Source organism: Heterodontus francisci, chromosome 8 (genome assembly GCF_036365525.1).
Source record: "Heterodontus francisci isolate sHetFra1 chromosome 8, sHetFra1.hap1, whole genome shotgun sequence".
Lineage (NCBI taxonomy): Eukaryota > Metazoa > Chordata > Chondrichthyes > Heterodontiformes > Heterodontidae > Heterodontus > Heterodontus francisci.
Window position 1 is genome coordinate 8953373 of NC_090378.1, and position 13388 is coordinate 8966760.

A 13388-nucleotide genomic window follows, 5' to 3' on the forward strand; every position below is an offset into this window, starting at 1 on the left:
AAGGAAGATGGTTGTGGTTGTTTGAGGTCAATCATCTCAGCTCCAGGACATCACTGTAGGAGTTCCTCAGGGTAGTGTCCGAGGCCCAACCATCTTCAGCTGCTTCATCAATGACCTTCCTTCAATCATAAGGTCAGAAGTGAGGATGTTCGCTGATGATTGCACAATATTTCTGTGTAGAAATGCAGCAAGACCAGGGCAATATCCAGGCTTGGGCTGATAAGTAGCAACATTTGTGTCACAGAAGTGCCAGGCAATGACCATCTCCAACAAGAGAGAATCTAACAATCTCTCCTTGACATTCAATGGCATTACCATTGCTGAATCCCCCACTATCAACATCCTAGGGGCTACCATTGACCAGAAACTGAACTGGAGAAGCCATATAAGTACCATGGCTACAAGAGCAAGTCAGAGGCTAGGAATCCTGTGGTGAGTATCTCATCTCCTGACTCCCCAAAGCCTGTCCATCTACAAGGCACAAGTCAAGAGTGTGATTGAATACTCTCCACTTGCCTGGATGGGTGCAGCTCCAACAACACTCAAGAAGTTCAACACCATCCAGGACAAAGCAGCCTGCTTGATTGGCACCCCATCTACAACATTCACTCCCTCCACCACTGACGCACCGTGGCAGCTGTGTGTACCATCTACAAGATGCACTGCAGCAATGCACCAAGGCTCCTTCGACAGCACGTTCCAAACCCGTGACCTCTACCAACTAGAAGGGCAAGGGCAGCAAATGCATGGGAGCACCACCACCTGCAAGTTCCCCTCCAAGTCGCACACCATCCTGACTTGGAACTATGTTGCCATTACATCACTGTCGCTGGGTCAAAATTCTGGAACTCCCTTCCTAACAGCACTGTGGGTGTACCTACCCCACATGGACTGCAGCGGTTCAAGATGGCAGCTCACCACCACCACTAGGGCAATTAGGGATGGGCAATAAATGCTGGCCTAGCCAGCGATGCCCACATCCCATGAGTGAATTTTTAAAAAACTCGAGCATCTAAGACCCAATCTATTCAGTCTCTCTTCATATGACAGCCCTCTATCCTAGAGTCAATCTAGTGAACCTTTACACCCCCTCCTAGGCAAGTATATCCTTGGGTGCAACCAAAACTGTCCAGAGTACTTAGTCTAGTCTTAGCTAAGTCCTTTTTTTTAATTGCAGCAAGACTTCCTTGCTGTTGTACTCCACCTCCTTACAATAAAGGTGAACATATACCATTTGCCTTCCTACTTGCTTACTGGATCTGCCTGTTAACTTGTACAAAAACACCCAAGTCCCTCAAAATACCAACATCTTTTTTAGAAAAAACTCTGCTTTTCTTTTCCTACCAAAGTGGCGAATTTCACAATCCCCAGGTTTTCGTCCATCTTGTCCTTCTTGCAGCTTACTTTCCTACCTTGCTTGTGCTGTCAACAAACTTGGATATACTCTGCCCTATTTAAATCATTGAAATAGATTGTAAATAGCTAAGACCCAAGCACTGATTCTTCCAACACCCACATGTACAACCTGCCAATCTGAAAATGACTCCTTTTGTTTGTACGCTCTGCTTTCTGTCTATTAACTAATCCCCAATCTCTATTTGATTCTTGGACACTGATCCCCACCCAGTTTAAGTGGAGTCCATATCAGTGGAACAGCCCCCTCTTTCCCAGTACTGGTGTCTGTGCACAATACATTGAAAACCTGGCCTCTCATGACTCTTCAGCCAAGCATTTAATCATCCCATGTGTTTGTCCCTTTGCCAGTTTGCACATGGCCCAGGTAGTTATCTTGATTATTACCTCTTGAGGTTCTGCTTTTTAGTTTAATTTATACCCGAAATTTTAAACGTCCCTCAGTAGAACCTTCTAACTGTATCACTGATTCCTACACGGACCAGTACAACGGGATCTTCCACCTCCTACAAGTTCTTCATCTGCAAGCAGATGTCCTTTTAACTCTAACACAGAGTCTTTGGGACTTCCATTTTGTGGTTGCAGATAACAGTATTTCCTTGACTATAACTATTCCCTACCACTTTCCTTTTTGCTCTCCCCACTTGAATGGCCTCCTGTATCTCAATGATGCGCTTAATTTGCTGATCCTCCCTGCAGTCTTTGTTCTCCACCACACTGGTAACAGGTACCTTATACCTGTTGGACAAAGGCTGAGGCTCATTCAGCACTGCATCTGAGGTCCCCTTGCTCTCGAGTCACAGTCAGACCCTCCTGTTCTTGACCTCTAACCAAATCTAAATCACTACCTAACCTAAGGGGACTTTTTTTCCTGGGTCACAACGTTCAGGTAATGCTTCCTCCTTGATGCATTGCAATGTCTACACCTTGGACCCCAACGCAACAACTCTCTGCCAAAGTTTTTCAAGTTGCAAACACTTGCTGCGGATGTGGTTTCCTGGGAGGATGCTGCTTTCCACAAGCTCCCATATGCCGCAGATACGACACATCTCCTGCACTGCTATCTTTATCTAGCCTTGTTTATCCCAGCTGGATGGACACTGCTGTAAAATCTCCCTTTTTTTCCATTATTTTAGTTCTTTATCCTAATCCTTATCTTTGTTCCCTCAGTTGCTGCCCCTCCTCTTCCCCTCCCCCTCTCTGGTTTTGGCATCTAACAGCACTCTTTACATTTCAGCCTGTTTGTGATGGTTGCTGCTCCCAAATCAGCACTTGCTGTTCCAGCACCAAGACTACCTGCTTTCACTCCTAATGTCTTTCATATTCCATCAGTGCCTTAGCTGCTCAAACCCTCCATGCCTTTGTTGCCTCTTGACTTGATCATTCCAATGCTCTCCTGACCAGCCTCCCATTTCACACCCTCCATAAACTTGAGCTCATCCAGAACTCTGCTGCCCAAAGCCCAACTTTCACCAAATCCTATTGACCCAATGTGCCTGTGCTTGCTGTCATACATCAGCTCCTGGACCTTGTATTTAAATCCCTCTGTAGCTTCACCTCTTCCTACAGCCCTCTGATATCTCTTTGCTCCTCCAATTCTGTCTTATCGTCTATCCACAAATTTCATCACTCAACCATTGGTGGCTGTGCTTTAGCTGTCTAGACCGTAAGCTCTAGAATTCCCTTCCTAAAACTCTTTTTTTTTTTTAAATTTATTTTTATTTATTTAGAGATACAGCACTGAAACAGGCCCTTCGGCCCACCGAGTCTGTGCCGACCATCAACCACCCATTTATACTAATCCTATATTCCTACCACATCCCCACAATTCCCCTACCACCTGCCTATACTAGGGGCAATTTACAATGGCCAATTTACCTATGAACCTGCAAGTCTTTGGCTGTGGGAGGAAACTGGAGCACCCGGCAAAAACCCATGCGGTCACAGGGAGAACATGCAAACTCCGCACAGGCAGTACCCAGAATCAAACCCAGGTCGCTAGATCTGTGAGGCTGCGGTGCTAACCACTGCGCCACTGTGCCTCTCCCTGTCTCTTTCCTCCTTTTAAGATGCTCCTTAAAACCTACACCTTTGCCCCAGGTCTTGGCCACCTCTCCTAAAATCTTTGTGTGGTTTGGTGTCAAATTTTGTTTGATCACTTCTGTGAAGTGCTTTGGGATGTTTTTACTACATTAAAGATGCTATATAAATGCAGGTTGGTGTTACTGTGCTTGATCACATCTCTATCAACCAAAAGTGCTTCATACAATGAGCTTCGAAGTGCTGTAACGTAGTTCTGTAGCTTGCTTGAAATTGTGCTTTGGCTTGTTACTGGCTAAATGCCTAACTCAATCAGTTGAACAGTCTTGAGCTATTTTAACAGCGTCAGTAACCTATTAAATCATTTGTACTTCAGCTCCTATTTGTGTGACTCTTTGATTTTCATGACAGGTTGATAATACATACCATGAGGTCTGGTATGATGATCCACAGAGCATTTCACTGAAGGCATCTATCATCAAGAAACTTGATCTCCGTGGCATAGGCATGTGGAATGGAAATCTTCTAAACTACAGTGTTGATCCAACAGCAACAATGCAAACTGAAGAAATGTGGAATGCTCTGTACCCTTTTTGAGGAAAGTGGCAAGCTGAACCATTTACTCTTCACATAAGGTGTTTTATTTTTTTGCTGTTTACTTCAAAAACTAAGTATTGAGGTTTCAACATTCAAAATTAAACTAATGCAGATTTTACATTTTATCTAACTAATTTCTGTGATGAAAAACACGTGTACTGATGTGATTTGCACTCCAATATCTGGTCACTTCAGGCATCTTAAGTTGTTAGAAAAAGCACCAAATCTGCATCCGCTGTCAATGACAATGCAGGCTAAAACTTCTTGCCATTAAATACTTACATTTCAGGGAACAATTCAGCTTTCCTGGTGGGTAGTCATCCAAATCTGGCAGTTTTGCTGTGGTTACTGTTTCGGACCTCATTCAGTTTCCTCCATTAAAGGGTGTGAATGAGCCAGCCGATGGCCCTGTTTGCTGCTACTGTTTTTTAAATTGTAATATTAAACGCTGTAACTATATGACTTATCCTCCTGAATGCTTTACAATTTTTTATTCCTGAAAGGCAATTTAAAGTTTTTACACAAAGTGCTGTTTTCAATGTAAGTGTTTTCGTCATGTCGCTCCAGGAAATTGTTTTAAGTTTACAAAATTCCCAGTAATGTGGTTTGAGTAACTTTCAATGTAACGTTATGATCTAATCAGCTCCTAGATAACATTACAACTCTGGCATGGAAATTGCAAAAACACAGTCAACTGAGGATCAAGGTACAGAAAAATAAACCATCTTTCAGTGATAGAGTAAAGCTACCTTTCTTTGTCCTTGTAGGTTCAAATTATTTATAGTTTTCCAACACTGTCTTTGCAACGCAACCCCAACTACTTAAGTGTGAGAATTACTAAAGCCTTACAGATGCTTTGAGATAGCTACTAGAAAGTAGCTTGTAGGATGGCTATTGCTTATGTGGAATTGATTTTGTCATGCTCTATCTCGCTGGCCTATCCATACATAATCAATTCACCTAGTGTAAAGATACAAATAATATATTGTGACTCCCTTACTATTCTCAGTGTGAGAGGGGCTTTTGGAGGGTAGTGTGGGTGGGCATGGTTGAACATGAAATTCAAGGGAAGGTTTATGTTGATTTTCTGTCAGATCAGAAGCTAGAATCTTCAATCCTTCACACCACTGACTGCTGAGATTGGCTTATTTAAATAGCGATTGACCATTCTGGAGCATTGAAACAAAAGGAAATCATGCACTGAAGGTGTTTGCAAATTAGTGAACAGCCTCTGAATATCCAAGATTCTGGGAAGAGTGCTGTAGCAGGTTAAGGGAACAGCATATAAGTAGAAAAATGTTTTATTTGTTCATGGGATGTGGGTGTCGCTGGTCAGCCCATTCCCTAATTGCCCTCTAAGGTGATGGTGAGCTGCTGCCTTTAACTGCCATGTGGGGGAGGTACACCTACAGTGCTGTTAGGAAGAGAGTTCTAGGCTTTTGACCTAGTGACATTGAAGGAACTAGGTGGTAGAGGTCGCAGGTTTGGAAGTTGCTGTCAATGCAGCCTTGGTGAGTTACTGCAGTGCATCTTATAGATCATACACACTGCTGCCATTGTGCGTCAGTGGTGGAGGAGTGAATGTTGAAGGTGGTGGATGTGGTGCCAATCAAGTGGGCTGCTTCATCCTGGATGATGATGAGCTTCTTGAATGTTGGAGCTGCACCTATTCAGGCAGGTGGAGAGTATTCCATCATGCTCCTGACTTGTGCCTTGTAGATGGTGGACAGGCTTTTTTGGGGAGTCAGGAGGTGATTCCTAGCCTCTGACCTACTGCTGTAGCCATGGTATTTATATGGCTACTCCAGTTCAGTTTCTGATCGATGGTAACCCCCAGGATGTTGTTAGTGGGGGGGGCTTCAGTGATTGTAATGCCAATGAATGTCAAGGGGAGATGATTAGATTCTCGTTTGAGATGGTCATTGCCTGGCACTTAAGTGGCAAGTAACATTTGCAACACACATCAGTCCAAACCTGGATATTGTCTGGATCTTGCTGCAGTTTTACACAGGCTACTTCAGTATCTGAGGAGTTACGAATGGTGCTAAACATTGTGCAAGCGTCAGCGGACCTACCCACTTCTGACCTTATGATTGAAGGAAGGTCATTGAAGCAGTTGAAGGTGATTGAGCCTAGGACAGTACCCTGAGGAACTCCTGCAGTGATGTCCTGGAGCTCAGATGATTGACCTCCAACAACCTGGGCGGCGCAGTGATTAGCACTGCAGCCTCACAGCTCCAGTGACCCAGGTTCAGTTCTGGGTACTGCCTGTGCGGGGTTTGCAAGTTCTCCCTGTGTCTGCGTGGGTTTATGCCGGGTGCTCCGGTTTCTTCCCACAGCCAAAGAATTGCAGGTTGATGGGTAAATTGGCCATTGTAAATTGCCCTTAGTGTAGGTAGGTGGTAGGAGAATGGTGGATATGTGGTAGAGAATATGAGATTAATGTAGGATTAGTATAAATGGGTGGTTGTTGGTCGGCACAGACTCGGTGGGCCGAAGGGCCTGTTTCAGTGCTGTATCTCTAAATAAATAAATAAACCACAACCATCTTCCTTTACGCTACATATGACTCCAACCAGCGGAGGGTTCCCCCTGATTTCCATTGACTCCAGTTTTGCTAGGGTTCCTTGATGCCGTACTCGGTCAAATGCTGCCTTGATATCAAGGGCAGTCACTCTCACCTCACCTCTTGAGTTCAGCTCTTTTGTCCATGTTTGAACCAAGGCTGTAATGAAGTCAGGAGCTGAATGGCCCTGGCAGAACCCAAACTGAGCGTCACTGAGCAGGTTATTGCTAAGCAAGTGCCGCTTGATAGCACTGTCGATGATCCCTTCCATCACTTTACTGATAATTGAGAGTAGACTGATGGGGCGGTAATTGACTGGGTTGGACTTGTCCTGCTTTTTGTGCACAGGACATACCTGGACAATTTTCCACATTGCCGGGTAGATGCCAGTGTTGTAGCTGTGCAGGAGTAGCTTGGCTAGGGGTGCGGCATGTTCCAGACCACAGGTCTTCAGTACTATTGCCGGAATGTTGTCAGGGCCCATAGCTTTTGCAGTATCCAGTGTCTTCAGTCGTTTCATGATGTCACGCGGAGTGAATCGAATTGGCTGAAGTCTGGCATCTGTGATGCTGGGGACTTGAGGAGGCCGAGATGGATCATCAACTCAAAACTTCTGGCTGAAGATTGTTGCAAATGCTTCTGCCTTATCTTTTGCACTGATGTGCTGGGCTCCCCCATCATTGAGCATGGGATGATTTGTGGAGCCACCTCCTCCAGTTAGTTGTTTAATTGTCTACCACTATTCACGACTGGATGTCGAGGGCTGCAGAGCTTAGATCTGATCCGTTGGTTATGGGATCGCCCAGTCCTGTGTTGCATGCTGCTTATGCTGTTTAGCATGCAAGTAGTCCTGGGTTGTAGCTTCACCAGGTTGACACTTCATTTTGAGGTATGTCTGATCCTGCACCTGGCATACCCTCCTGCACTCTTCATTGAACCAGGATTGATCCCCTGACTTGATGGTAGAGTGGAGGAATATGCCAGGCGATGAGGTTATAGATTGTGGTTGAGCCCAATTCTGCTGATGGCCCACGGCACCTCATGGATGCCCAGTTTTGAGTTGCTAGATCTGTTCAAAATCTCTCTCATTTGGCATGGTAGTCGTGCCACACAAGTTGGAGGGTACCTCAATGTGAAGACGTGACCGTCTCCACAAGGACACTCGTACCAATACTGTCATGGACAGGCAGATTGGTGAGGACAAGGTCAAGTATGTTTTTACCTCGTTGGTTCTCTCTCCTCCTGCAGAACCCAGTCCAGCAGCTATGTCCTTTAGGACTCTGCCAGTAATGCTGTTACCAAACCACTCTTGGTGATTTATCAGCTGAGGGGGGGGGGTGGTAGGTGGCAATCAGGAAGTTTCCTTGCCCATGTTTTGACCTGATTTTTGAGAGTTCGTGGGGTCCAGAGTCGATGTTGAAGTCTCCCAAGGCAACTCTGTCTTGAATGTATGCCACTGTGCCACCATCTCTGCTGGATCTGTGCTGCCAGTGGGACAGGACATACCCAGGGATGGTGGTGGTGTCTGGGATATTGTAAGATATAACTCCGTGAGTATAACTGTCAGGCTGCCGCTTGCCTCGTATGTGGGTCAGCTCTCCCAGCTTTCGCACAAGCCCCCAGATGTTTATAAGGAGGACTTTGCAGTGCCAACAGGGCTGGGTTTGCCATTGTCGTCCCCAGTGCCTAAGTCAATGGGGTGTGGTCCGTCCAGTTTCATTCCTTATTAACTTTGTAGCGGTTAGATACAACTGAGTGGCTTGGTAGGAGATCTCAGAGGGCAGTTGAGAGTCAACCATATTGCTGTGAGTCTGCAGTCACATGCAGGCCGGACCATGTCAGCACAGCAGATTTCCTTCCCTAAAGGGCATTAGTGAACCCGATTGGGTTTTTACAACAATTGACACTGGTTTCATGGCCATCATGAGATGATTTATTAATTGAATTCAGATTCCACCTTCTGCCATGCTGGGATTCAACCTCGAGCAATATCCTGGGTCTCTGGGTTGCTAGTCTAGTACCAATGCCACTATGCCACCACCTCCCCATAAGAGACTGGAGAAGCTGTGGTTGCTTTTCTTAGAGCAGAGATGATTAAGAAACTTTGATAAACTTGTTCAAAATCATGAATGGTTTTCATAGGGTAAATAAGGAGAAACTGTTTCCAGTGGCAGACGGGTCAGGACCCATTAGGCACAAATTTAAGGCAATAGGCAAAAGAGAGGTGAGGTAAGGAAAAAAAAATTGAGATAAGGTGTGATGGGAAGGCACTGCCTGAAAGGGTGGCAATAGTATATTTCAAAAGGGAATTCTATAAATATTTGAAGGGTGGAAAAAAAAACTTGCAGGGCTGTGGGAGAAAGAGCAGATGAGTCAGATTAATTAGATAGTTCTGTCAAAGGGCAAGCACAGACAAGATGGGTTGAATGGCCTCCTTCTGTGCTACATCATTCTATAATCCTAAGTAAGAGTGACACTGAGTACAGGTTCTTCTCACCCTCAGAATTGTAGAGTGGTGCTGCAAGTAGTTCAATAATTTGAGGGCAGGCAAGTTAATACTTGCTTTTCTTTATTGGGTACCTACATACTGTTCACCTTCAAAAAAAAAAATCAAGTAGCTGTACAAGTAACCTTCGCACTACACTATGGATAAAGAGGTCACTATGTCAAGATCTTACAATGGGCTAAACTTTAGTGTAGTAGGGCGTCTAACGGTATCTGCTGTTAGTTGCATTCCCTTGCATATTTAGATATTTTAAATCTTTGTGTGGCAAGTTGCTGCAAGTGTGAGCTGGTAACGGTGCAGCGAGGGAAATGGGGGCCCTGATATTTACAGGGAGGGGGGAGATTTGGTGGTCAAGAACTGAAGAACGGGTTCCCCCTCATCTTGGGAACGCATATGGGATACTTGTCTTTATTAGCCGAGGCATAGAATATAAGAGTAGTGAGGTTATGATGGAGCTGAATAAAACACTAGGTCACAGCTGGAGTACTGTATACAGTTCTGGTCACCACACTATAGGAAGGATGTGATTGCATTGGAGAGGGTGAAGAGGAGATTCACCAGGATGTTGCCTGGGCTGGAGCATTTCAGCTATGAAGAGAGACTGGATAGGTAAGGGTTGTTCTTCCTTAGAGCAGAGAAGGCTGAGGGGAGACCTGATTGAGGTATACAAAATTGTGAGGGGCATTGATAGATTAGATAGGAAGAAACTTTTTCCCTAAGCGGAGGGGGCATAGATTTAAGGTAAGGGGCAGGAGGTTTAGAGAGGATTTGAGGAAAGGTTTTTTTCACCCAGCGGGTGGTTGGAATCTGGAACACGCAGCCTGAAGAGGTGGTAGAGGCAGGAACCCTCAACATTTAAGCATTTAGATGAGCACTTGAAACGCTATAGCATACAAGACTGCGGGCCAAGTGCTGGAAAATGGGATTAGAATAGATAGGTGCTTGATGGCAGGTACAGACACGATGGGCCAAAGGGTATGTTTCTGTGCTGTATGATTGACTCCTGTCGAACTTAATGTCAGTGCCCTGTTATAACTTGTGAAATCAATTTCCTGCTTAACCAGTTAGATTGAGAGGCTGACTGTCAGGCTGGCAGGTCTGCAGCATCAGGCTGCAGCTGGGAAGTGGAGTGAGGGAGCGAGAGCATTGATGGGTGGGGCAGCCCCGGAGAGAGCTGGCGAAGGTGTGAAGGGGGCGAAATTGTGGGGTCCCCTACGACATCAGGGGAGGAGGAAAGAAGATAGTGAGGGGCCCCAGAGAGATCGGGGAGAAGGGCAGGGGGGTCCCCCAGAGAGATCCAAGTTCTACAAGTTCTATTGTGTTGTTTATGATGATCTCTTGAACTATCTAATTTCAAATTGAACAGGTTTCTCCTGAATTCCTGACATTGGAATGAAATATAACCAGGTAATACAGACAAACCATTGGAAATAGAATTAAGAACTGGCAGATGAAATTCATTCTAAGCATGCTTTGAAAGTTGCTGTAACAAAACATAAGTTCCTAATTGTAAAAATCAGGCAATGGAATACCTAATATGGTAGATTTGGTTTAGACCCTCCTTGCATTTCTGTCAACTCAATATCAAAGTAAACAATACAACTCACAAGGGGAGAAGTTGGGCTCAGTAGAATCCATTTTTGGGTGCTAAGAGGCCCCTTAACACTTCAAAATGCTGTCCATGAAGTGCAAGAGACACCATATTAGTATATGGGTTAGCTCAAGTAAAACTAGCATCATTGGCTGCTGCATTCCCCTCCATAACAATTAGTATGTTTTCAATAGCAAACTGGAAAATCACTTGGGATGTCCTGACAGTGTATATAAATACACACTTGTTCTTATGGGATGAAGCTCAAAAGAGGCATAGATTAGATTGAACTATTTCATACTAAAGTTGGTAGATGCTTGGAATGGACTGCACAGGGAGGCTGTCAAGGACAGTAACATCAATGTTAAGGGAATGTTGGAGAGGTTTACACTGAGAAACATGAAGGGAGCTGGATATTCACTTTTGAATCTAGAAATTGCTGGATTGAACAAATTGGGATGTTCCTCTCCTGAACATTCCCATGTTTTTATGAATCCCATAAAGATTGAATCTCCGTGTTCTCCTTCTGTCCCATAATTGGTAGGTTTATTACATGTCTCTTGTGTCAGTGTCAGTGCATCACAGTTCTTTTAACGTCACTAAGGGAGTGAAAGGGAGGGGGAGAGAAGAACTTACCCATTTGGTTCAAGATCTGAGTAATTCCTACTCTTAACTGCTGCCGTCACTGAATTTGATTCATTTTGCTAGATACAAAATATACCAGTAAATTTTCGATTCAGTAACTAGTGTCATTTTGGATCATCATGAAACATAATCAGATGACCATGGTATTATGTGGAATTACATGCTTAGAATGTCTAGCACAAAAATATTTAGTCAATTTTGCCATGCAGGTGTTTACACTCCACATAAACTTCCTTTTGCCCTTCTTCATCTCACCCTCTCAGCATACCCTTCTATTTTTTCTCCATCTTGTGCAAATCTAGCTTCCCATTAAGCACATCTACACTATTTACCTTAGCTGCACCTGGTGATTCCACAATGCTATGCTATGCCATGGCAGTATTCTGCCGAAGGGCAGGTCCTCTGCTCTTTTTTTTCCAAGGATTAGAGATGACCATGATTAGGGGAGAGGGTATATGAGGTGGTTTCCCCATTGCCTAGGAACTGAACCCACACTGTTGATGTTCTGAACCACACACTAGCCATCTAAACAACTGAGCTACCCAATCCTCCAGTTCCACAGTTCCTATAACTCAGATGTCAGCAATCTGACTGGCAATGGTACTGAAGGAAAGTAATAAAACAGTACTTTAAAACTCCCGAGAGCTTTTCATACGAACATATGAATTAGGAGCAGGAGTAGGCTCCTCGAGCCTGCTCAGCCATTCAATAAGTTCATGGCTGCACTGATTACTTCACTTTTCCACAATGTTTTCAAACCTGCTCTGAAATAATTTAAATATTAGAAGTCAATCTACTCCATTCTGTCACTACCCATTTGTCATTTAACATTAGCGGCAGAAAGTGAAGCTCTGCAGCAGTATCTATCTATACGTGCACAGCACTCCTTTGTGGCTGACCTCAGTATAACTTTGGTGTGTTAAGACTGTATCTCCCCTGGCCGAAACTGGTAGCTGCAGCATATCTGCAGCCTTAGTAATGAGAGGTAAAATAAAAGGCAAATTTAACACTAATATCAGGAAGTTCAAAGGGTGATGAACATACGGAATGAATTCCCAGATCTGGTAGTTGAGATGAAATTCCTAGGAATAACTGGAGTTAAAAACTTGGGTTAATGTTGCATTTTTTTCTGGTTGGCCGAATGCCCTCCCACATCTTTAATTATCTTGTGTGTACATTAAATTGTTACCATTGTACAAATTCTTCACATTTGTATTGAATTCCTCTGACAGTCAACTGTGGTATTAGCCCACTTTCTCTAAAAGGGTTTCCTGCCTGTCTTTAAATACTGCCAAATAAATTCAAGAAAGAGCTTAAATTTATTTCAGGACATCTCGACATGCTCTACAATCAATGAATAACCTCTTGAAGTGCAGTCATATTCATTTCATAGGCAAAATGTAACCATCAATTTTGCACACAGCATAAGACCCACAGAGTAATAGATAAATCATCAGTTATAGATGTGCACTGACCAAAGTCTATCCCTTAATCAACACCTCAAAAAGTCCAGATTATCTGACTATTTAGTTCATTGCTATTTGTGGGAGCTTGCTGTGCATTAATTGGTTGCCTACTATAGTGACTAAACTGCAAAAGTAGTTCATTGGCTTTTGACAAGGTGAAAGGTGCTTAAAAAGTGGGGGTGGGGGGTGGGTTGGGGCGAGAGGTGGAGGCAATAGTTGTCCAGAGACCTCCTCCTGAGGTTTCCAACATCACAGATGCCAGTCTTCAGCCAATTCGATTCAGTCCACATGATTTCAAGAAACAGCTGAAGGCACTGGATACAGAAAAGATTATGGACCCTGACAAACATTCCAGTAGCAGTACTGAAGACATGTGCTCCAGAACTAGATGTGCCCTTAGCCAAGCTGTTTCAGTACAGCTACAGCACAAGCATCTACCCGACATTATAGAAAATTGCCCAGGTATATGCTGTCCACAAAAGGAAGGACAAATCCAATCCAGCCAATTACCACCCCAGCAGCAAAGTGATGGAAGTTTCTGTTGTTAGTGCTATCAAGCAGCAC

The 13388-nt window shown here is 44.2% G+C and overlaps 1 protein-coding gene across 1 annotated transcript in view; it reads left to right on the forward strand.

Moving 5' to 3' along the window:
- LOC137372641 (di-N-acetylchitobiase-like) overlaps nt 1-12680 on the forward strand; it is a 53754-nt gene extending 41074 nt beyond the window's left edge. The window contains exon 7 of the mRNA XM_068036613.1: nt 3865-12680. Coding sequence (XP_067892714.1) covers nt 3865-4050 — 186 coding nt within the window. The 3' untranslated portion in view covers nt 4051-12680. The remainder of the gene's footprint in view (nt 1-3864) is intronic.
- Nucleotides 12681-13388: the final 708 nt, after the last annotated feature.